The following is a 21,571-nucleotide window of genomic DNA, read 5'->3' as shown; positions in this document are numbered from 1 at the left end:
TGTTACTTAACAGGCCAGTAAGCGGCCACATAAATTGTGTAACTGTTGGCGCTTTCAAAACTCACACAAAACATAGCTACATGTTTTTAATCCACAAAGCATTGAGAAATATCAGTTTTTTTTCCTCTTTCTCTCTCGTTTTTTTCTAGGATGCTTTCTGCCCTCTGTGTCTTCGGCTGATACCTCAGACTGCCAAGGTCAAAGTTAGGAAGAAGGAGTTAGAAGAGATAAATTTTCAGGTGATTAAAGTTTGTCTATCTGCTCCCTGGCACTTGCTATACTTTTCTTTAAAAGAAAAAAAAAGTCTTGGTTTACAAAAAAGATGATCAGAATGGGAAGGGATTGGGGAAACGTCTGGTCCCAGTGCCCCCTTTCCCTCAGAGAGGAAGAATGGAGAGGAGGGGACCAGGAGCAGAGCCGGGAGGAAAACTCACTGTTCCGCCCATCATGTCAGCATCCCCCTCCCAGGGGCTCTGCCGCCCTTCCTTCCCTTCTCCCATGGTCTTCCTCCTGCCTTTTTATACTTTCTTCAAGGAAAGCCATGGGCTACAGGCCACCCAGATTCTAAAATTCCATCGTATTCCTCCAGTGGAAGAATTTCCTTCCTAAATGACACAGAAAGACAGGAAAACCTAGTCATACTGTTACTGCTGCTTCCCTGAACTCTCCTGGGTTCCCTCTGGGTTCTGGACATATGAGATGCTGCCACTGTTGCCTCTTCTCTGCCTCCTCCTCTTTTTCCTCCTTGTTTGGGAGAACAATTCATTGTCATCAGATGCAAGCCTGAAATAAGGGCAGGGCGCTCCTTTGGGTAGTTGGACATCCACTCGTGTCATCACACGAAGGATCCAGACTGGCGCAAAATAGACGTGGGCTGGAATCCCAGGTTTTTTTGCTCTGTGACCCTGGTGAGTCACTCGACCTCTCGAAATTTCATTCTCTCGGTGAAACAGAGATAATAACACCAACCTCTTCAAGTTGTTGAGGGGATTAAATCAAAGGCCGCCCGGCAATACTTGAGTGCAGTAGATGTTCTCTTAGGGGCAGCTGGGGACAACGGCAAGCATAGCAAACTGCTTGTCCAGAATGAGACAGATTAGAATGGCTACGAGACATGGGATACACAAGTTCACATGCCCGAAGCACACTGAGGGCAAACAGTACCAAACCGTCAGAGCTCAGAGCAGAGAAAGGTTGATTACAGGGCTGAGCAAGGAGAGCAGGGGGCTCGTGCCCAGAAAACCTCGATCTCCCCAAAGGGTTGCAGCTGAGCATCTTCAAGGGCCACCGGAGGGAGCGGCACTGATGGTTGATGGAGACAGTCGCTAGGCGCCAGAAGGTCTGGGGGCCACCGCGCAGGATCATCAAGTAGTTCATTTCTTCCCTTTGGTGGTGGTTTTTAGCATCGGAAAAACTCAGGAAATATGCATGAGATACTATGATCCGGGTGCTTCAGTCAGGAGCTGCAGCAGAGGATGTGGGGGAGGAGTCTGTCCCCGGAAGTCCCCACCGGTCTTGCTCGGTTACACATACATACAGCCCACTTTGCATTCCTGCAAAGATGCTTCTTTTCAGTCTCACAGGGACTTGTCTAAGAAAAGAGGCCCCATTCTGACCCCACATTTCTATTTGAACAGGTCCAAGGCTCACTCAGAAAGGTTGGAGGGCTTTACAGGGCCACACAGCTAACGGTGGCAGAGCTGGGACCAGAGTCCAGCCCTCTGTCTGTCTGGTCCACGTCTCCAGGCCAGACATTCCTCCAGGGGCGTGGCCCTCCCTGTCACACAGTCTGAGCGTTCACATGAAGTGGGAGAAATCTAGACCAGAAGGAGCCGCTGGTCAGTTATAGTTCATGTTTTGTCACTAAATGAGTATGAATAAAACCTGAGCATCCACTGTTCTTAAGAGTCAGAACTGTGGATGAAGTATTGAAAACCTGTGAGAGGAACATATTCCCCAAGTGTGCCGGAGTGGAAACCACGTGGAGAACCTGCTTTATGTCAGAACACGCGCCAGAATTTGGTTATTTTCAAAATAGTACCGTGCCACTAAAGGATCAAAGAGGAATGTGAATCTGTGTGCCCCAGACTGCAATTAGAGGGGAGGAGATGGGCACAAATAAGACTTTCAGAACTGAATGCACTGGGTTGCTGTCGCCCCTTGTCCACAGGCTGGGTTAACCTTTGCCCGATTCAGTGGATTGCTCCCTAGTCCTTCTCCAAGCTCAGAATTCAGCGAAGATTTCTCGTTAGCTCTACCGGTGCCAAAGGTCAGCTGAGGAGCAGGACTCCTGTTGGTTTCCTTCCAGCCCTTTCCAAACCCTTTCTCACAAAGGACTATTTCAAGCACAATTCCTGATCTCACACTTGGACCCATTTTCAGATGCTAAAATAAAGAAAATTAGGGGTTCTAGGACTGGGTATGTTTCTGTCATGCTCACCAAATTGCAAGGGTGCTTGTAGCTCTTGGAGAGGAAAATCTGAACTATATTTAATCCCAGGGAGCTCAGGTTAGCTCCTTTTATGCAGTGACAATGCAAGAAGGGTTTCACTTGAAACAGCAAAGGAGAGATTATTCCATCAATTCCAGTGTTTGCTCAGCCCATGCCTGAGATGCAAATAACATGGCCTTTCTAGTCCATTTTATAATAGAGATTCTTACAGTTTCCTCTGGCAGTCATTGCTTCCCCCAGCTCCTCCCATCCTTCTCTGAGAACCTGTCCATGTACTTTGCAGGGTCAGTTCCCATGGTCCCTGCTGAGAATGCACGTGACTTGCGTCCCCGCCCACAGACAGCTAGATCGGGAGTGGTCCCTACTCAGACTCAGCCAATCAAGTTCTCGCTCCTGGGGGATTGCAGTTGGGCTTCCGAGATGCTACCGAGTGTCGGTTGAGTATTTAAAGAGAGAAGTCAAGTCAGCAATTGAGACACTGCGTTTGTGCTTTTGGGCCAAGAATCAGAAAGAACTAGTCAAGCAGTAGAGAGGTAGGGACAGAGATAGAAATGAGGGCGAGACCGCACACAGACAGAAGCAGAGACGAGGAACCAATTCATGTAAGAGACACTGAGGGCAAAACCTGGGCTGTGCTTCTTATTCTGTTACCAGTATTTGGTGGACATTAACTGCATTCTCCACCCGTTCATTTCAGTATATGCCACTGTTGATAAATACAGCCCATCCTTTTCCCCTGTGTGTGAGAGAGAGCTCTGAGTGGATTGTGTTCCTTGCAACCACGGGATCCCAGGACAGATTTGCACCCATAATCTCACCGATGATGACCAGCAGCATTTTCAAGATGGGACCTTTGTTTTAAGAGTGGAGTTCATGGTCCCGGGACTAGAACCAGGAGGTGAGGCTTCTGTGATCCCGTGTCTTAGCCTAATGCTCGTTGAGTCATCTGTCACGGATGCTTCCCGAGCTTCGGCTTTGTCTTCCTTCTTTGCATTGGGCTAAAATAGATTCTATAATTGATTTCCTCCTCAGAGGAGTGTGACTTCCCATCTGGGATGGAGTTTCAAAAATTCTTACTGGGAGCCCAGTGGGTGGGAATGGCTCCGAGATCCCTCCTCACACCATTGGCCGGGGTCTCTGTTTCCCTTCTCTGAAAGGTGTGAATGTGACCTTTTCATTGGTCACCAAGGTTGCCATATTCAGCTTCTTGAGACTAAGATCCAAAGGGCTTTGCGGGAGAGCAGCCCACAGATTCTATTTGAGGAATGCCAAATGGCTCTCCAGGACCCAGCTGGTACCTCTCTCTCTCTTGCACAGTGCCTGAAATATGCACAGTTATTTTTGCTGAATTATAATATTATTGCTCACGATGAAATCTAATATTAAAACAAAATTAACAGTGCCCACAGAGAGGGCAGAGAACCCTCCACCCTGCCAGTTGTGTGACTTTGGGCAAATCAAAACCTCAGTGCTTCGGTTTCCTTGTCTGTGAGATGATAATAGTCATGCTTCTTCATAGGGTTATGATGGGGTTGGATGGGTTAATTTTTATAAAGTCCCTAGAACAGTGCCCAGCATGTGGGACAAGCCCTGTTGAACACACGTACCTACTGTTCAAATTGTGATAGAGGGTAGAGCTCGGGGCTTTCCCTCACATGGCACCTGAACTCTCGGACTTAGAACGTCTACGGTTTGGAAAGTGGGAAGGGCGGAGGAGTCAGGTCGTGGTGGATTTGGAACACTGCAGGATGAGGTAACATTTCACCAGATCAAGGATGGAGAGCTCCTGCCTGAAAGGGTTTCTTAACATATGCCTCTGAGGCTTACACGATTGGGCTAGGAAGAAAAGAGGAGACGAAGGGGGGAACTCAGGAAGCTACAAGAAATTTACCATGAATAAGAGCTTTGTGAAAGTCTGTCTCCCAGATTCAGGCACTGACCTCTGTGTGTGTATGTGTGTGTGTAGTTTAAACCCAGGAATACAGGCGTGGCCATAGGGATGTGTGTCCCTAGGACATGCCCACGTTTAGATATTCTCGAGGGGTTTTTGGTTAAGCCATGGCCAGAAATTACAAGGATATTGGGATTTGGGGTTTTAAGCCATGTTTATTTAGGTGTCATTCACATACAGGAAAAATCGCCTTTGTTTTAGCACACAGTTCTGGGTCTGACATGTAACCATCACCACAATCAAGATATAGAACGTTTCCATCCCCGAGAAATGTTCCCCTGAGCCCATTGGTGGACAACTCCACTTTCCACCCACAGCCCTGGCCACCCACTGACCTGTTTTCTTCCCCTGTAGTTTTGCCTTTTGCAGAACGTCAGTGGCGCTTCTCTGACCTTTGATCCCAGGTCAGGTGACAACAGCTCTTTTACCATCCTGTAGCCCTTGTCGCAATTATAATTATACTGTATATGCCACTGATGGCTAAATTGCTCAGAACTCATCTCTTCGGCTAGACTTCTGCAGGGCATGTCTGTGGGCAGAGATTGGCTGGTTCATTACTGTATCTTCAGCGATACCATCAAGTAGAGACAAAAAATACTGTTTAATGAATGAATGAATGGATGAGTGACTCTGACTATAAAGTGCTCTGAGACACTACTAAGTCAGCAAAAGCAATGTAATATTCAATGGTAACAAATCTATCACATTGTAAAGCGCCAGAGATTACATTATTTGAACATCCCTAAAGAGCAAGCATACACTTGTAGTTGTGCTGGGTCCAAATATTAGCAATCCAAACCATCCCAGGCAATCCCGGATGCATGATCAGTACTTTAATTAAAAATAAAATGAAAAAAAAACACTTTAATTACTGAACACTGTATTTTGCTAATATTTTTCATTTATCTAACTATATCTTTAAAGCTGTTTATTACATAATTTTTACACTCCATATATTTTGCAGCAAATCTGACATTATAGTGATGCTTAACAGTAAGATCATGAAATCCTCAAAATCCAGCTTTGTTTCTGTATGCTTGTCAAGTTCAGAAAGGAGGACTTTGTATCTTGGTTTGGTTTCTTGTCCCTGTAAGAATAAAGAAGAGAAAGTAAAAGCCGAATGCATTGTGCCACCCTGGTTTTGCAGATAATAAGCGATAGTAAGCATGTTATTAACAACATGCCAAGTTGCTCCGCACGCTACTGGTCAAGCACTGTGTTAAGTCTTTTTATGGGTTATCTCGTTCGGTGCTCAGTGACCTCATTGACTATGTGCTATCATTAATTATCCCCACTCTGCAAATGCAATGTAGGAGACTCGGTGAGAATTGAGGAATTTGCCCCAAGCTAAACAGCTATCAGTGTGGAGCCAGGATTCATTGCATCGGCTACCTGATGATGGAGCCCACGCTCAACTGCTAAGCCCTCCCACCTCTCTACAAACAAAGATACTGTTACATTTTCAGATTTTCAAGTTACAGTCTCTTTCTTTTTAGACATAGCCATAATGTGTTCCACTGAGTCTATGATCATCCAGAAATATAGAATAAAATACGCTAAAAGAAAACAGATGCTTTGGAAGATGATTCAGCACTTAGTTTGATCATAAATCAAACCCAGGTTCGTAGTCCTCATAAACCGACTGAAGAAACACATGTGACTCACACTAAATGGAGAGGCTTTTCAGTTCTAACCACAGCTTGTGAAATACCTTCCCAAGTGGCATTAAAAGCGTTAAGGTCTTTTGAGTCACTGCGTTTAGTTCAACTCCAAACACTCACCCATGTGCTAACTGTAAAAAACCATCACAGCAATGACTAAGGCACTTCAGGAGTGAGGATACATTCCTCTTACAGGCTTAAACCTTTCTGGTTTCTCCAGGCTGATTCTCCTGAAGAAGTCACACCTGCCAGTGAGGGAGAACGGAGTTGTCTCTGCCTCCCCCTTGGAGAAACCAAGATAGAGAGAGAAGCCCTTTACTAGTGTAAAGCACTCTGTTTGCTCAAAGGTCAGAGGTGCTGGAGGTCCTCCTCCTCTTTTTTCTACATATTTTGTGAGAGCACAGAGCTGACAGAGGTCCGGCCCTCTTGGGGCCTGACCAGCCATCTTGCTTTTGTATCTTCTTAGCACTGCTTTTAGGTGCTCAGTTTTATTGTCTCTGACTGGCTACAGGGGATAAGTAATATTTGCTCAGTGGAGTGGAGCTACTGCCACTGAGACTAAAAGTGCCACGGACGTGCAGTCCCCTTAAGTCCCCTGAAGTCGGTGCCTCTCATCTGGAGGGGAGGGCGGGACTGCACTGGGGCCCGGCTGTGTCTGCTGCCAGAGACCCCGAAATTGGCTGCCTTTCTCAGGTTTTGTTTTTGTTTTTAAATGGAGGTACCGGGGATTGAACCCAGGACCTCGTGTATGCTAAGCATGTGCTCTACCGCTGAACTATCCCCTCCCCGCTAGCAACTGTGTTTATATTGTTAACTCTCCCTTCTACAGTTCTGTCTCCTGACCTCCCCGCTCACATACCCTGTTGCTGTCTGGGTTTCTCCGCATGAATGTTTCACGAACATCTTAAAATTGACACATCTGACAGAACTCATCCTGTCCCCCCCACCTCCCACCCCACCTCCAATCTGCTTATTCTCTGGTCCTTCTCTTCTCTGGGGATGCGACCACCAGCCATTTCTTCCCACAGTCAGAGCTGGGGTATCGTGTGATTTGCTTCCTCAGTTCTTCAACCCTCACAGCCAATCAGCTATCAGGTCCTGTTCACTCTGTCTTCCAAATGTCCCTCCTATTCACCACCCTAGTCCAGACCAACGTCTTCTTTTGTTTGAATTCCTTCCCCACAGTTACTCTTTTCTTTGTCTCACTCCCCACCCCCGCTGCAGTCTGATCTCCGGCAGCCGGTGTAATTTCTTCCTCCTGGACTCGGAACCCATCCCTGGCTTCCTCCTGCCCTCAGGCTGTGCCTCTGTAAGATGTGGCTTCTTTCCACCTCCCCAGTCTCCCCTCCCACTGCGTCCTGCTTCCTTCCTCCTTCTCACCAATACTTACTGGACCTCATCGCTCTTTGACATGCTTTATGCCAAATCCTCGGCTTGGAATGCCATCATTCTCACCCCCCACCCACCCCCGATCCCAGCTCACTCTTGACCTCATTCTTCAGACCTCAGCTGTACCTTCGTTTTTGACCACCAAGCCCAAGACGGCCCCTCTGTGTCACTCTTTCACTGCACGCTCCGCTTTTTCCCGGGCTGTTGACTCTTTCCAAAGACTTTCTCAGCACAAATCTCAACTCTGCGGGGTCGGTCACTTGTTCACTGCATTAACCCCAGTCCTCAGCCCGCTTCCTGGCACAGGATAGGTGTTCCAGACACGTTTGTTGGATGAAACCACACAGTGGGGCCCCTGAGCCGGAGCTGTTGACTTTGGGGGCCAGCTGTTACGGTGTGGCCCCCTGTTACTTCATGCCTGTTTATTCTCTTACCTCTGTGAAATTCCTAAACTGGGTTTGCAGCAGATTTTTGGCAGCAGCTTTTCCAAGTTTCCCATCGGGCTCAGAAGAATTTCTGAAAATCAGAGCGGCAGTGGCGATGGCTTTTTCCAGATCGGAGCATTTGCGTAGAGCTTTGGGAGAAGACAGGGACAGCAACGTAGCCGAGGTTAGACACGACCCTCCCCCAGACCTGAGGCTCCACCTTCCGGGGGAACTTGGGGAACAGGGTTGGAAGGTGAGTATCAGTGTGATCCTGTCTTTGGGCTCCGTGCCACCTACCTGGGAGTGGGACACGGGGCTGTCTGATCCTGGATCTTGAAACAATAGGGAAGAAAATTCCTTCAGAAGGAATTAGAATTTGGTAGAATTGGGATGAGATTTACCACCTGCTTGCTGTGTGACCTTGGGAAAACACCTGACCTCTCTGAGCCTTGGTTTTTTCCGATGTGTGATTTCATCCCGTTATTCCAGGAAATATATCCAAAGTACCTACTATGTGCTTGGCTCTGTCCCTGGCATTAAGGATACCTCATTGACTAAGACAAAGTCCTGCTCTGGTGGAGTTTACACTCTCTGTCAGAGGGAGCATCCCCACATGGCAGTGTGATAAAGGAACTGACGTTCAGGACAAGTCCTTTGGTATCATGACAGATCAGGGGTGTCTGCGAATCACAGCCTCCAACACAGTGACCTCCCATCTGGTGTCTCTGGGTTTAAACTCCTTGGAAGGGTGTTGCCACCTCATTCCTTTCCAGTGGGTAGCACACAGTGAACCCTGAGAACCACACAAGGTACAGTGAAGACAATTGCTGTCCTCTCCGCCCTCCCAGTCCTCAGCACATCCCCTGTTACAGAACTCCCCCCCCTTCACAGCAATTGTGTGTTCAATCATCTTTCTCTCCAACTAGAATGCAGGATCCACGAGGCCAGGGATCAAAAGCTTTCTTTTCATCTTTTTTTTTTTTTTTTGGCACACTGGAAGGGCTGAAAGGAGACACTGTGGTTGGAGTCTAGAAGCTGAAAGGATGTTTGATTAGAAAGGCAGGCAGGGGTTAGACCATGCACATTGCTCAGAAGGGGCAGAGGAAAGATCTGAAAGTCTGTCTGCCTTCAAAGGCCATAGAAAGATCCTCCACTTGGGAATAACGCCTTCTAAGAGCATCTCCATGGAGGCGGCGGAATCCAGACATTCCCTGACCCTCTGAGACAGTTCAGGTCTGACAGCACTCTGGATAGATGGGGGCTCCATCTGGACCAGCCACCTTCTCTTCCTTCTCCTCCATTCTCCTAAACACAGCGTGCATCCTTTCCTGACTGTAAAATAACATATGCTCACGGTGAAAACAGAGCCGGGAAAAAAAAATTAAAACTAAAAGCTAACGAGGAGCCCTGATCATCCCACCAATTCTTGATGATACATTCAGTTTCCTGTTTTTCTGGTTGGGTTCTTCCCTTAATAAACTCAGCATGTTGCCTCCTAATTCCTGCCCTGCCCGCCTCACGGAGTTGTGAGCGAACATGTGAAAGCATATTGCAGAGGGCTAAGTGCTATTAAAAATGCAAGGGATTGATGTTTCTTTTTTGGCGTCTTTTATCAGCTCTCTTGCCTTCGGATGGGGATGATGGAGAGGGTGTTAAATCAGGTACTTCCTGCCAACCTCTCATTTCCTATCTCACTTCTTACACTTCAATGATACCAAACTGTGTGTAGTCCCTTACTCACTCTGTCTTCCCCACAAGGACTGCCTGCCAGGTGCCGTCTGAGCTCGGGGGAGAGAGCAGCGCTCAGCATGGAGAGGACAATCCTTGGTTTCCTGGAGCTGGTGTTCTGCTGGGTACTAGTAATGAAAGATTTTGGAGCTTGAGCTGTGTACACCAGCTGCTCCTTTATGGGATGTACGTGACTCGACTCATTTCATTCTCACATCAGCCCTACTTTACAGATGAGGAAACTGAAGCACAGAGAGGTTATGTGACACAAGGTCACACAGTCAGTCTGGTCCCTCGCCTCTAGGCATTGTGTTTCAGGGAGTGTATTCTGTAGGGCTCTCCCCCACCCCGGATTGGACTACCTGCCCCTCCTTTATACTTCTCTACTCCCCCAAACAGCAGCTTATCCTGACCCTCTCACTGAAACACTCTGTCTAAATTACCTTCTAGATCAGCACCGTTCAAGAGAAATGTAATAAGAGCCATAATTATAATGAAATTTTTCCTAAGTAGCCATATTAAAAAAGTAAAATGAAACAGATAAAATTATCTAAAAATATATTTAACGTAAGCCGATATCTCAAAAATATCATTTTGGCATATGATCAAGCTATTGAGGTATGTTATACCTTTTTCTCTGAAATCCTTTAAATTTGACCTATATTAAATATTCATAGCACGTTTCAATTCAAACTAACCACGTTTCAAATGTTCAGTATCGACATCTGGCTAGTGGCTACCGTACTGAACAGCGCACCTCTACACTGCATGCTCCCTGAGGGCGGTCACTGCATCTCATTTATTTTTGCACACACTCCCAGACCCTGGCATGTTGCAGGCCTCAGCGTCCGTGTGCTGAACCGAGCTGGCTTGAACTTCAGCACAATTCTCTGCCTCTTTCTCCCCACCTGCCCTGGAACGTGGACCCTAAACTTGAAACATTTGATCTACTGAGTTCCTCCCGCTTCAGTTTAGTAGAAACACAACTCTTGGTACAGCAAGATGTCAGAATCCCCTCATTTTAGAACTTTTCCTAGTAGTTCTTATTTTTGCATATAAAGAAATGAAGACCCACAGGAGAACAGCAGTTTGTCCAGGTTTCCATCAGTAGAACTGGAAACTAGCTCTCTGCTTATTTTTTTTTTTTTGTCTAGATCAATAGTTGACCTAATACTCTGGTACTTTTCAAACTTTTCCCCATCAGGAGAGTTTGGAAGCCAGAGATAAATATGTCCTCAGCCCCCATTTCCATTCACCTCCCCCAAGAGATCAAAGAAAATATGTGTTGATGTTGACTTCTGTTCCATGACCCATCCATGTCTGATTTCAATGACTAATACTTAAAATTACTTACCCCTGAGTAAAACACATACAGCAAGATGAGTCATATTTAGCCTGTGTTTTCTTAAGGCATGGGAATAAATGCTCCATGCTTTAAGAAATGGTCCAATGTAAGGAGCCTGGGGCTAGGAAGGGAGTGTATGTGCGTGTGTGTGTGTATGCGTGTGTGTGTGTGTGTGTTTGTATGTTGGGGACAGTGAGGGTGATAGTTATGATCGCCCCCAACCTTCCAGAGTGGGGTGTTATATGAGAAATGTATTATTTTAATGGATATTTTAATGTCATGGACATATTTTGTCATAGACAGTTATCAAAACTATTAAACTAAAAGCTAACGAGGAGCCCTGATCATCCCTGAAACCGTGTACATTGTGAAACAGAAATCACCGATCTCTTGTGTTGTGATAGTGTAAAAATAAATAAATCATCTTGATGAAAATATTAAATCAAAATATAAAGCATCTCCTTTGGAGACACTGACCAGCCACCCAGGAGGGAAAGTAACTGTAATACGCGAGTGTCCGGCTGTTGCCTGTTACTCTGCAGGCATTTTGAACCACACATTCTGGAGTAAGATAGCAACCCGAGTATATGAGTGCTTTTTATTCTTATATGGTCATTTCCACGACTGTATCGTGAGGTCTAAAGATATTTTACCTCTAAAATGGAAATCTGGAATTCTGGGGGCAAATCTGTACACCTTAGGAGTTTGCCACACTGTATTTTGTTGGATCAACAAGAGGCAGTTGGGGACCGATGGCATCCTGAGTTCCACTGAACGTTCATGACTCACAAGCTGATGGTCTTGTTCTGGACACACTGAGGGTGCCGCCCATGGAGGGCTGGCCGGGCCTGGTGGGAGGAACACTGAATGAAGAGTCTGGGATCCATGCTCTGATTATAGCTTGGCCATTAAGTTTAGGGGGGCTGTTCCTATTACTGGACCTCAGTTCCCAAATGTTGAAAAAGAACATCATACATGTTTGATGATTTATGTTCATGTTCTCTGACATCGTTGGCATTCTTTGACGTCCTATTATTTGAAACTCTCGGCGTGCTAACATGGTGGAGAAGAACCCCATCCGTCTGTCACCCTGGGCCTTACCTTTTATTGAAGCCAGTTGTTTGGATATTGAAATGCTGCCAACAAAATGAAAGAAACATAATGATTCTGGGAGTCTGGGTACTGACAGCAGCATCTGAAGTAGGGAATACAGTGACTGAAAGACTAATTTCTTTCCCGCACATCTTCCCCGAGCATTCTGGTGGAGCAGCGCTCTGTCTTTCAAAAATCCTTTCTCCCTTGGCCATTGAGTAAAGAAGTGTTTGACAATGGTTGGCCCACATGTCCTGCTATTTTGTGTGGTTGTGTGACCATGGGACTGAATTCCCTCGAATGGAAAACGGGCAGGGAAGTGATCCCTTCCATGTAAGCTCTCACACGCTCTTTCCTGTTTTCATTCGACCAACATAGAAACTATTAGGGACACTTTGGAAGCCATATGCCATGTCAGGATGTCCCTACATGGGTCCCTACATGGTCGCATGGAGTATAACTGCCAGAGACCTGGAAACCCCATTCTGAACTGTCACATAAAAAGGAAAAAAAAATGACTTCAAAAAAAATGTTCTGGGGGTAATTAGGTTTATTTACATATTTATTTTTTAATGGAGGTGCTGGGGATTGAACCCAGGACCTTAGGCATGCTAGGCATGCACTCTACCACTGAGCCACACCCTTCCCCTGCCAAATAACTTCTTGTTTTGTGAAACACCGAGGATTTGAGGCTTATTTGTCCCAGCAGCTTAGGCTACCTAAGAATCAACGTACTGCCCTAGGGGATGGGGGCACATCAGGGAATGATTGAGAGGTTCTCACAATCTTGAGGCTCAGATTCCAGTGCAGCAGACAGACATTAAACAGGTAATTCAATAAAGAGTAATGGCGGAGCCCATGCAGAGGGCAGGGAAGGACCAAGCCAGTCTACAGGCCAGGGAAGTGGTATCGTATCTGAGCCAAGTCAATCATTAGGTGAAGAAGGAGGAAGAGTGTTGTAAGCAGAGGGAACAGTATGTGCTGAGGCCCAGAAGTAGGAGGAGAGCTTGGCATGGCTGAAGAGCCAGAGGAAGTACAGGGTGGCTGGACCCTGGAGAAGGAAGGAGACGGTGGCGGAAGGTGAGGTCAAGGGCCAGGACCAGGCTGTGCTGAGCAAGCCTTGTGAAGGACTCAGGTCGTTTTCCTAAGGGCAATGGGAGGGAAGCAGATGACACGGGCAGATTTGCATCTGGGGGAGTTATTTCACCAGACGTATGAGAAGGAGATTGGAAAGGGATCCGCTGGGAGGCAGGAAGATAGATCCTGAGACTTTATAAAAAGCAAGTCAGTGTTTGCTTGGTATTCCAACCCCCAGTGGCTGGAGGCATTTTGAGAAAGCCAGGAAGAACCGTAGAACTTGGTCATATCTTTGTGACAACTCTTTAAACCCTTTTGGGTTCAAGATCTGGTTTCGGCACTAGGCCGTCAAGAGACGGTCACCTTTGGGGGCCCTTTTCCTTACTTGTAAAATTAGGAAGCTGGACCCTATGATATCTTGGACCTTTTATTGCCTCCCCTTGAGCTCCTCCTGATTTCCTAAAGACTCTGCACCATTATTGTCTCTTTCATAGGGTAAAGGACATGCACCTTAGCCTACAGACACTTTACACAACGTACACTTGCAACGTGGCTTGGGTTGCTTTTCTTTTTTTAAACTCTTTTAATTAATTAATTTATTTATCATCCCATTTATTTTTATTTTGGGGGAAGGGAAGGTAATTAGGTTTATTTATTTGTTTTTAATGGAGGTGCTGGGGATTGAACCCAGGACCTTGCGCATGCTGAGCACACACTCTACCCCTAAGATCTACCCTCCCCACCTTATGTTACTTTCTATTGCCACCATCTCCTCCGTTAGTCTGCGAGGCCCTTAAAAGCAAGAAGTCGGCAGTCTCTCCCTATCTCCCACCCCTGGCCCAGCAGAATACTCAGTGCTTGTCAAGTGCTCGACGAATCTTTTGAATGAAAGCCGATGCCCTAAAGGGAGTTACATAAGGAAGAGAATTTTTCATTCATTAACCAGAATTTTACGCATTTGAATGATCTGAAACAATTTCCCTCTGTCATGGATAATTTGAAAGAATAGATTATATGGTTGAACTCATTACCAACTTTGATTTACAAATATTTTTTAAGAGGCAATCAAAGACATCTGTGTTCAGTATATCACCTTTTCAGTTTACAGTCCAAGCTGCAAAGTTGTTCTCTTTAATTTTCCAATTCGATTTAAAGCTGGAATGAGGTGGGTAAGAGGCCCCGAACTTGCCATATCTTGGCTACCAAGCTGTGGACACGAACTCCTTGGAAATACTCCTGCAAGCTTAAATGAAACCCAGGAAAGGAGAGCCAGGCGCCACTGACCTTTTGCGCATCTTCCTAGGTGCCAAAGTGGATGCTGGGGCTGCAGAAGGACTGGGGTCCCCTTCCAAGCGGAGTGCTTGGTCCGGAGTACTGTGCAGACAGCCACACATACTCTGCTCTCTTGTTGTGTGTCGGCCCTTCCTAAGCAACTGTCACTTGCCCACCGTTACTATTTGTCATTTGTTCCCTGACAACGAGACGGTGGCACTTGTAGGACAGCTTTCCCCTAGTGTCATTTGTAGGCAGACGTCCAACAAATATCTGCGTCCTCCTGTGGGCCAGGCACCCTACCAGGTACTGGGGACACAAGAGTGAGAAAAATCGGGGGCGGGGGGAGTCTATTTTACTTGTGTTAGCTTAGAGCTCTTTCAGTAAAAACTAGGGCGTGTCAGCTCAGTCACATGAGTCCAGGTCAGGGAAGACCTGACCAACAATTACTTAGATCGCTGGTGAGTTGACGGGTGAGAGGAGACAGATCTCCAGAGAAGCTAAGAATAGTCATCATTTGGGCTTCCCGTTGGCTTCAGGGACACCTGCTATCTTATTACTGCATCACTGGTCACTGCTCCACCATATGGCCATGCCACTCTCACTGCTGGCCTCTCTTTATGGTTTTCTTTTTTCTCCTCTCGCTTCCTCCTGACTGATTTCCTTAGCATTTTTCATTTGAATTTGGGAGGGAAAGAGAGTTTGACCGGCTAATTACCATAGCCCACACCGGTCAGCGCGTCAATGCCAGCTGCCCCCATGGCTTGATATTATGAAATTATTCCTTTGATAGGAATAATTTAGTTTGCTGAGTTCTTCTTCAGTTTTGTTATTACACACTCTGTTGAAGAAATTACAGAGTTGGGCTCCGGGCACTGGGATAACGTGTATTGATTTTTTTGTTGCTGTTGTCAAGGCTTAATGCGATTCTGTTATTCGGCAGCTAGCGCTGTGCTTTTTCTGCAGTAGAAGGAGCCTAGAAACATTCTTTCCTTCCTGCTGAGACAGTGTCTTATGTAGGCAGGCAAGAGCAATGTAACTTTTAGATGGAAGTGTCATTGTGGACACTGGCACTGGCTTTCCCTGACATTCCGCTGTTTCTCGGTTGATTTTGCCAAGCTGGTGCCGAAGGGTAATGACACCTCTTGCTGTAGCTGGATCCTCTTTTGTTAGCCATCATTATAGGCAAGAAGCACAAGGTCGTCCTGCTGTCAATTTTACACTCCACCTTTGTGCTGTCTCTACTATGTTGTTGATAGGGTACAAGGTATGCTTTTGTTTAATTTAAAAAATTATGGCAAAATACATGTAATAGAAAACTTACCATGTTAACCAGTTTACAGTGTCCAGGTCGGTGGCATTAAGGACATTCACATGGTTGTGCCACCATCAGCACCATCCATCTCCAGAACTCTTTTCATCTTGTGAAATGGAACTCTTACCCATTCAGCAACCATGGCCCATTTCCCCTTCTTCCCATTACATGTACACACCGTCCTTCATTTGTGCATCCATCCATCAGTGGATATTTGGGGTGCTTCTATCTTTTGGCTGTTGTGAGTAATGCTGCTGTGAACGTCGTGTGCAAATATATGTTTGAATCCTTGTTTTCAGTTCTTTTGGGTATCTAACCAGGAGTGAAACTTCTGGAGCAAGTGGTAATTCCATTTTCAAGTTTTTTGAGGAAACACCATACTGTTTTCCATAGCAGTGGCACCATTTTACTTTCTTACCAACAGTGAACAAGGGTTTCTATTTCTCCACGTCCTTGCCAATGCTTTTCTTTCTCCCTGTGCTTTTTTTTTTGGGTAGTAGCCATTCTAAGGAGGTGGTACCTCATTGTGTTTTTGCTTTGCATTTCCCTAAGGGTTAGTGATGCTAAACATCTCTGCATGTGTCTATCAGGCACGGGTAACCCTTTGGAGAAATGTCCGTTCCAGTTCTTTGCTCAACTTTAAATCTGGTTGTTGTCTATTTTTTGTTGGAATCGTGGGAGTTCTTTATATATCCCAGGGAAGCTGTGTTTTTGAACAGTATCTCATTTAATCCTCATAATAAGATGGTTTAGGAGCATCATGACCTCAACCTTAGAGCTGAAGACCCTGCAATACCCATAGAGAAATTCACTTGCAATTCATTCCCCAAATACTTGTTGAGCACTCCCTGTGAGTCTGACACTATTAAAAAGCAATGAGGCTCCAGCAGTAAAAAAACAAAACAAAACAAAACCAAACCCCAAACTGACCAAGAGCACTGCCCTCCTACAGTTTAGCAGGGAAACATACAATAAACAAGATAAATACATCAAATATAAAATACATCCTGTTCAGAGAGCTCCCTTTAACCCTTTTTAAAAAGTACAGCTGCTGGCAAACAATTCTCTCAGCCGGTTTGGGGGTGGGAGGGGCTCAGTAGCACGTGGGGAGGTGGGGGAGAAGTCCAGGTTTCCCACAGTCTCCACAACACCACGCAGGTGGGAGGGGGTGGGGCCCCCCATTACAGCCTGGAGCGGGTGGAGGTCTAAGTCTACATCACTTGATCTTTGTTGGCGGGGGCGGGGCATAGTTGTTTGTAACGGTGTTTAGCAGCAGTAACTATTTCCTAAGAGTTTTCTGTCCTGCTCGGCTGTGCCTTTGGCTAGAGAGGGAGAGCAGGTTTTTGCTGGGGCTTTTATTGGCTGTGCCCTGTGGGGCTTCAGCGGGTGGCACCCAGCCTGGGTTACACGAGGCAAATATGCAACCCCAGGGAAACCACTGCCTTGCTGTCCGAGTTCTGAAGCCCCTCACAGCCTGTCTTCTCTTCTCCATCTTTTGGGTTGTGTTTGTTGTACGTGAAACGTGTAGGCTTTATAGCTGTCCTTAGTAGGAGGAGGGGGGAAAATATGTCAGCTCCATCTTCCCAGAGATGGAAGTCCCTGTGTAATTTTGGAAGCATTAGCTTCTTTAAGTCCTTGCAACATAATCATGAGCAGGCTCAGAGAGCTTAAGCACCTTGCCCAAGATCCTGGTTTCTGACTCGCCTCCCGACAGCTTGTAAACCCTCATCGCGCTTCTTTGCCAGTCGCGGTACCTGCATTTACAGAAGTCCGTGCATCCTGCTTCGTATCCCGGGTGCCTCCTGTGTAGCTGGGTCTTTATTTATTGAGTCTCTCTAATAACTTACAATCTACACTTTGTTAACCTTTGTCTGTATGCCCACGCTGTTGTGATCTGCACTGGGACGGTCTTGTCTTTATAGTGTGACCTTGCCATTAAACCCCTCTGCTGACAGCCAGCGCCTGCCCAGAGATGGGGAGAGATCCAGGCTTCCTGAAAGTACGGGCAGTACCTAGCAGAATTTGACCCTCACAGGTTACATATTTTATGCGATACCTCTTTTGTTTGTTTTTAATCAAGTGGTTCTTCGGGATTTGTTACCCAGAAGCCAGCAGGCCCTGGGTCTCAAGCCTGTCAACAGTGCAGGGCCCCCCTTTTCAGACCCCTTTCCTCTCTAAAATAAAATAAAATAAAATAAAAGCGTGGTTTTGCTATGGGCCCGGCCCACGAAGTTGCCAGCAGATGGCTTCAGAGCATTTAACCGCCTGTCTGATGTAGTAGAAATTGAATTTCTGAATCAGAATGCTCAACATTTTATGGGTCTGGGATTTAATTATCTTGCAATGTAATGGGAGAAAAAGCGAGAGCCTTTCATTTTCCATTGGTGACTGTCATTCCTCAGACGTTTCTGAGGCACATTTGAGAGGGAGAAACTGCCTGGGACTCTCCCTGGAGCAGTCGACATCCTTTGCAGGGATGAAACACGCCGAGTAATCGCCGTGATGCAGTCAACACACATATGGGCAGAGTCGGGCTTACTACCCCGTCAGTCGGCACAGATAATTAAACAAGATGTTCAGCTTCGTTACTGTTAGAAAGCCACCACTCACCATGAAGGTCTATAATCTCTTTGGTTAATCCTTGGAGACTTCAGTTAAGGATTTTAATGCCCACAGCGGGAAGAAATCAGGTGAGAATGCTCAGCTCCACAAAATACGCTTAAAGAGGTCTGACAGAAGGACAGACGGAACTGTTCACCCTGACGAGGAAACGCTTGCTTGCATTCCCCCAAAATGGTAGCTTAGGCGGGGAAACGGCTTGCTTTCAAAGTCACCTGCAAGCGTTTAACTACATATATTCACCTTTGTAATTTGTTTTTGGATAATGATCACATTTTCAGGCTTTAAACCTACCATATAAAGGGCATACAGTGAACATCTCCTTGCTATTTCTGTGCCCTATTTGCCCAGTTTTTTTTTTCTCTCTCCACAATTAGAATCACCTTAATCTGAAATAGAAAGTCTTTAATTTTTTTTTTCTTGGAAAAATCCCCATGCATGGTTCTCATACAGGATCAGGATTGTCTTATGTCCTTTAGGGGACCAGGCACGGAGTCAGTGAGGACATTAATCCTGATCTATAAAACCAGGGGTCCAGGGGAGACACGGTGGAGCGATGCTCTCCCCTCCTCTCTCTCTCTCAACTGCGGATCTTTCAGAGGCTGTGTGCCAGCTGCCTGACTTCTAATAAAGCCGCTATCTGTGTTTCTGAGAGTGGCAGAATTTGTAGCCCTGCTTAGCTCATAACTGGTGGTGTTCTGAACCTTCGCTATTGTCCTGGTGGTGTTGGCTGTCCCCTCCTCTGATGATTTGCCCTTCCCTAGCTGTTCTGTTTCCTTTACTCTTATCTACCCCTGCCTTCCCCCGGGGAAACTGGAGGGCTCAGCCTTCACTGGGACCTTTATTTTTCTCAGTTTATGTCTCCAGCACATGACTTTTCAAACCCAGTGGAGGTTTGTTTTTTTCTTTTTCTTGTTTTTTCTTTTCTTTTTTTCTTTTTTCCAGGCTGGTGTCAGAGTTCGAGACTCATCTGCACTGAAGAGGTAAAATACAATGTGATACAAATCTCCACTCGGGCTTCTGTGTTGAAGGCAATGTGATTTAACCTGGAGCGACTTGGGTGCCCAGAACACTGGCAAGATCTATTTCCTTGTACACTTTTGTTCTACTCTGTTTTGGATTGCATTCTCACCAGGGCTGCCTATGGGGTTTAAATATATGGTGGTGATTAAATTGTCCCTTTAAGACTTAAAACAGCTGGCAATGTGTCTTCCAAGTGGCATGTCTGGATATTGGACAGATACAAATAAAGATAACCAAGTTGTAAACATAAATATCCAATCTTGAGCCTGGCAGAGATATTAATACGCTGAAGAATCTCTTTGGAGGGTTCTCGTTTCCCTGGCAAATCTGTCTCCTCCTGAGCTCTGACTGAGGGAAGTAAGGGCGTCAGCAGGTTGCCTTGAACTCCTTAGCGCCTGTCACGATGATAAATTGTTACATGGCTCGTCTGCTTGAGCAAATCCCACTACCAATTTTAAGTTGTGAAGCCCTTTGTAAGATTCACGGAGCACAGAGTATACCTAAGAGTAATACCCCGATAAAAACGAGCCAAGACCTCAGTTACCGCCCCCTGACTTGCACAGACACCACCGATCAACAAGAATTCCTGGCTCTTCATAGATTCTGAGATTTCTTCTTCTCAAATGATCTAATTTAGAAAAAGCATGCCTGTTACCAAACCAAATTTGGGTCCACTCCCCTGTGCACGGTGGGGCCAATCTACAGACACCGGGTTGTGGTGAGTCCTGTTGTTAATAACATGAAAGAAGGAAAAAGGAAACTGAGGCACAGAGGGTTAAATTCCCAAGGTCACACAGCTAATCCCTGTGGTGGGGTTGTGGGTCCAACCCAGGAAGTCGGATTCCAATTTCAGTTTTCTTAACCCCGGAACTTGCCTGGGCCTGATGTTTGCCGGGCTCTCTTCATGCCTTTGTGCTACAGTTTCCTCATCTGAAAAATGGGGATGATGCTACCCAGCTCACGTGAGCTGTTGCAAAGATAAACCTCTCAGACACAGTTATCTGCCAGCTGCTGTTGGATTTGTTTTCTTTTAAAAGAAGGCATTCATTAAGAAAAAAAACTCAGTCTCATCATAAAATAGATTTAAACAACAAGGCTAGAACGGTTTCATTTTACCTATCAGACTGGCAGGAATTGTAAAATTAGGTAGTATCCTAATTCGGCTAGGGGGAGGTAAAAGGGGACCCCTGTGCCCTGCTGGTGGGAGAAAACGGATACAGCTTCTAAGGAAGGAATTGGCAGCAGCTATGAAAAGTAAGAATGCATGTGTCTTTTGGCCCAAGAAATCCTTTAGATCTGCTTACTAATGTGTTCCAGAATATTAATTATAAAAAAATATTAACTTTATTGTAGCAGAAGATTGATCTAATAGTCTCTGTGTCCTTCAATAGAGAATTGACTAAACCAGGGGTTAGCAAACATTTTCTCGAAAGGGACAGATTGTAAATGATTAGACTTTGTGGGCTGCAAGTTCTCTGTTATAGTGTGAAAACAGCCAAGCACGATGTACAAACGAATGGCCGTGGATAATTTCCAGGAAAACTGGACTTACAAACACAGATGGCTGATTGCATTTGGCTGAGGGCTATCATTTGCTCACACCTGGTCTAGATAAATTATGGTGCGTCCATACAAGGGAATGCTATGCAGCCGTTAAAAGGAATAGGAGGACAATCTCTAAAATGTACGATTAAGTGGGAAGATCATGATTTGGCAAGCACCTCCAGGCACTGCTCTGAGGGCTTTACATGCATTAACTCATCAATAGTTACCCTATGAGGTAGTTACTACTCTCACCCCTGTTTTACAGATGAGAAAATTAAAACAGGGGCACACGAAGAAACCCACAGTCTGCACAGTCTGAAACCCAAGACCAAGCTCTTGCCGTCATGCAAGCTGCCTTCTAGAACGGGGTGCACCAGGGCAGTGTGCAGCCCTTTACACAAAAGTATAAAATATGTCAGTGTTTCTTGACTTATGTTTCATATCTCCTCTAAGAAAAATTTTTATACGTTTTTATAATGCCTACCCCCTTCAAACAAAGTTTAATATCACAGATATACAAAATATCTGTTTCTGTACTGCATTCTCTGTGTTTTATACATAAAGAGTAAGCTATTCCTGCCCTCCCCGTTAGGGGAACAATTTTTACTCCTTTGGGGGCAGTACTGCCCCCACTGAGAATTGATGGATTGTATGTGTACTTACATCTTCATGGACCA

The 21,571-nt window shown here is 45.8% G+C and overlaps 1 protein-coding gene across 1 annotated transcript; it reads right to left on the bottom strand.

The window, feature by feature from the left end:
* Positions 1-5,334: 5,334 nt before the first annotated feature.
* Positions 5,335-14,514, bottom strand: SNTN (sentan, cilia apical structure protein). The gene is made up of 4 exons (XM_072940814.1): positions 14,405-14,514; positions 12,053-12,087; positions 7,888-8,027; positions 5,335-5,490 (listed from the first exon to the last, which is right to left on the bottom strand). The coding sequence occupies exons 1-4, from the start codon at positions 14,512-14,514 to the stop codon at positions 5,335-5,337; spliced, it is 441 nt and encodes a 146-aa protein (XP_072796915.1).
* Positions 14,515-21,571: the final 7,057 nt, after the last annotated feature.

Source organism: Vicugna pacos, chromosome 17, assembly GCF_048564905.1.
Source record: "Vicugna pacos chromosome 17, VicPac4, whole genome shotgun sequence".
NCBI classification, from domain to species: Eukaryota; Metazoa; Chordata; class Mammalia; order Artiodactyla; family Camelidae; genus Vicugna; species Vicugna pacos.
The sequence above is the reverse complement of the archived record's forward strand: the minus strand, read 5'-3'. Positions and strand labels throughout refer to the sequence as shown.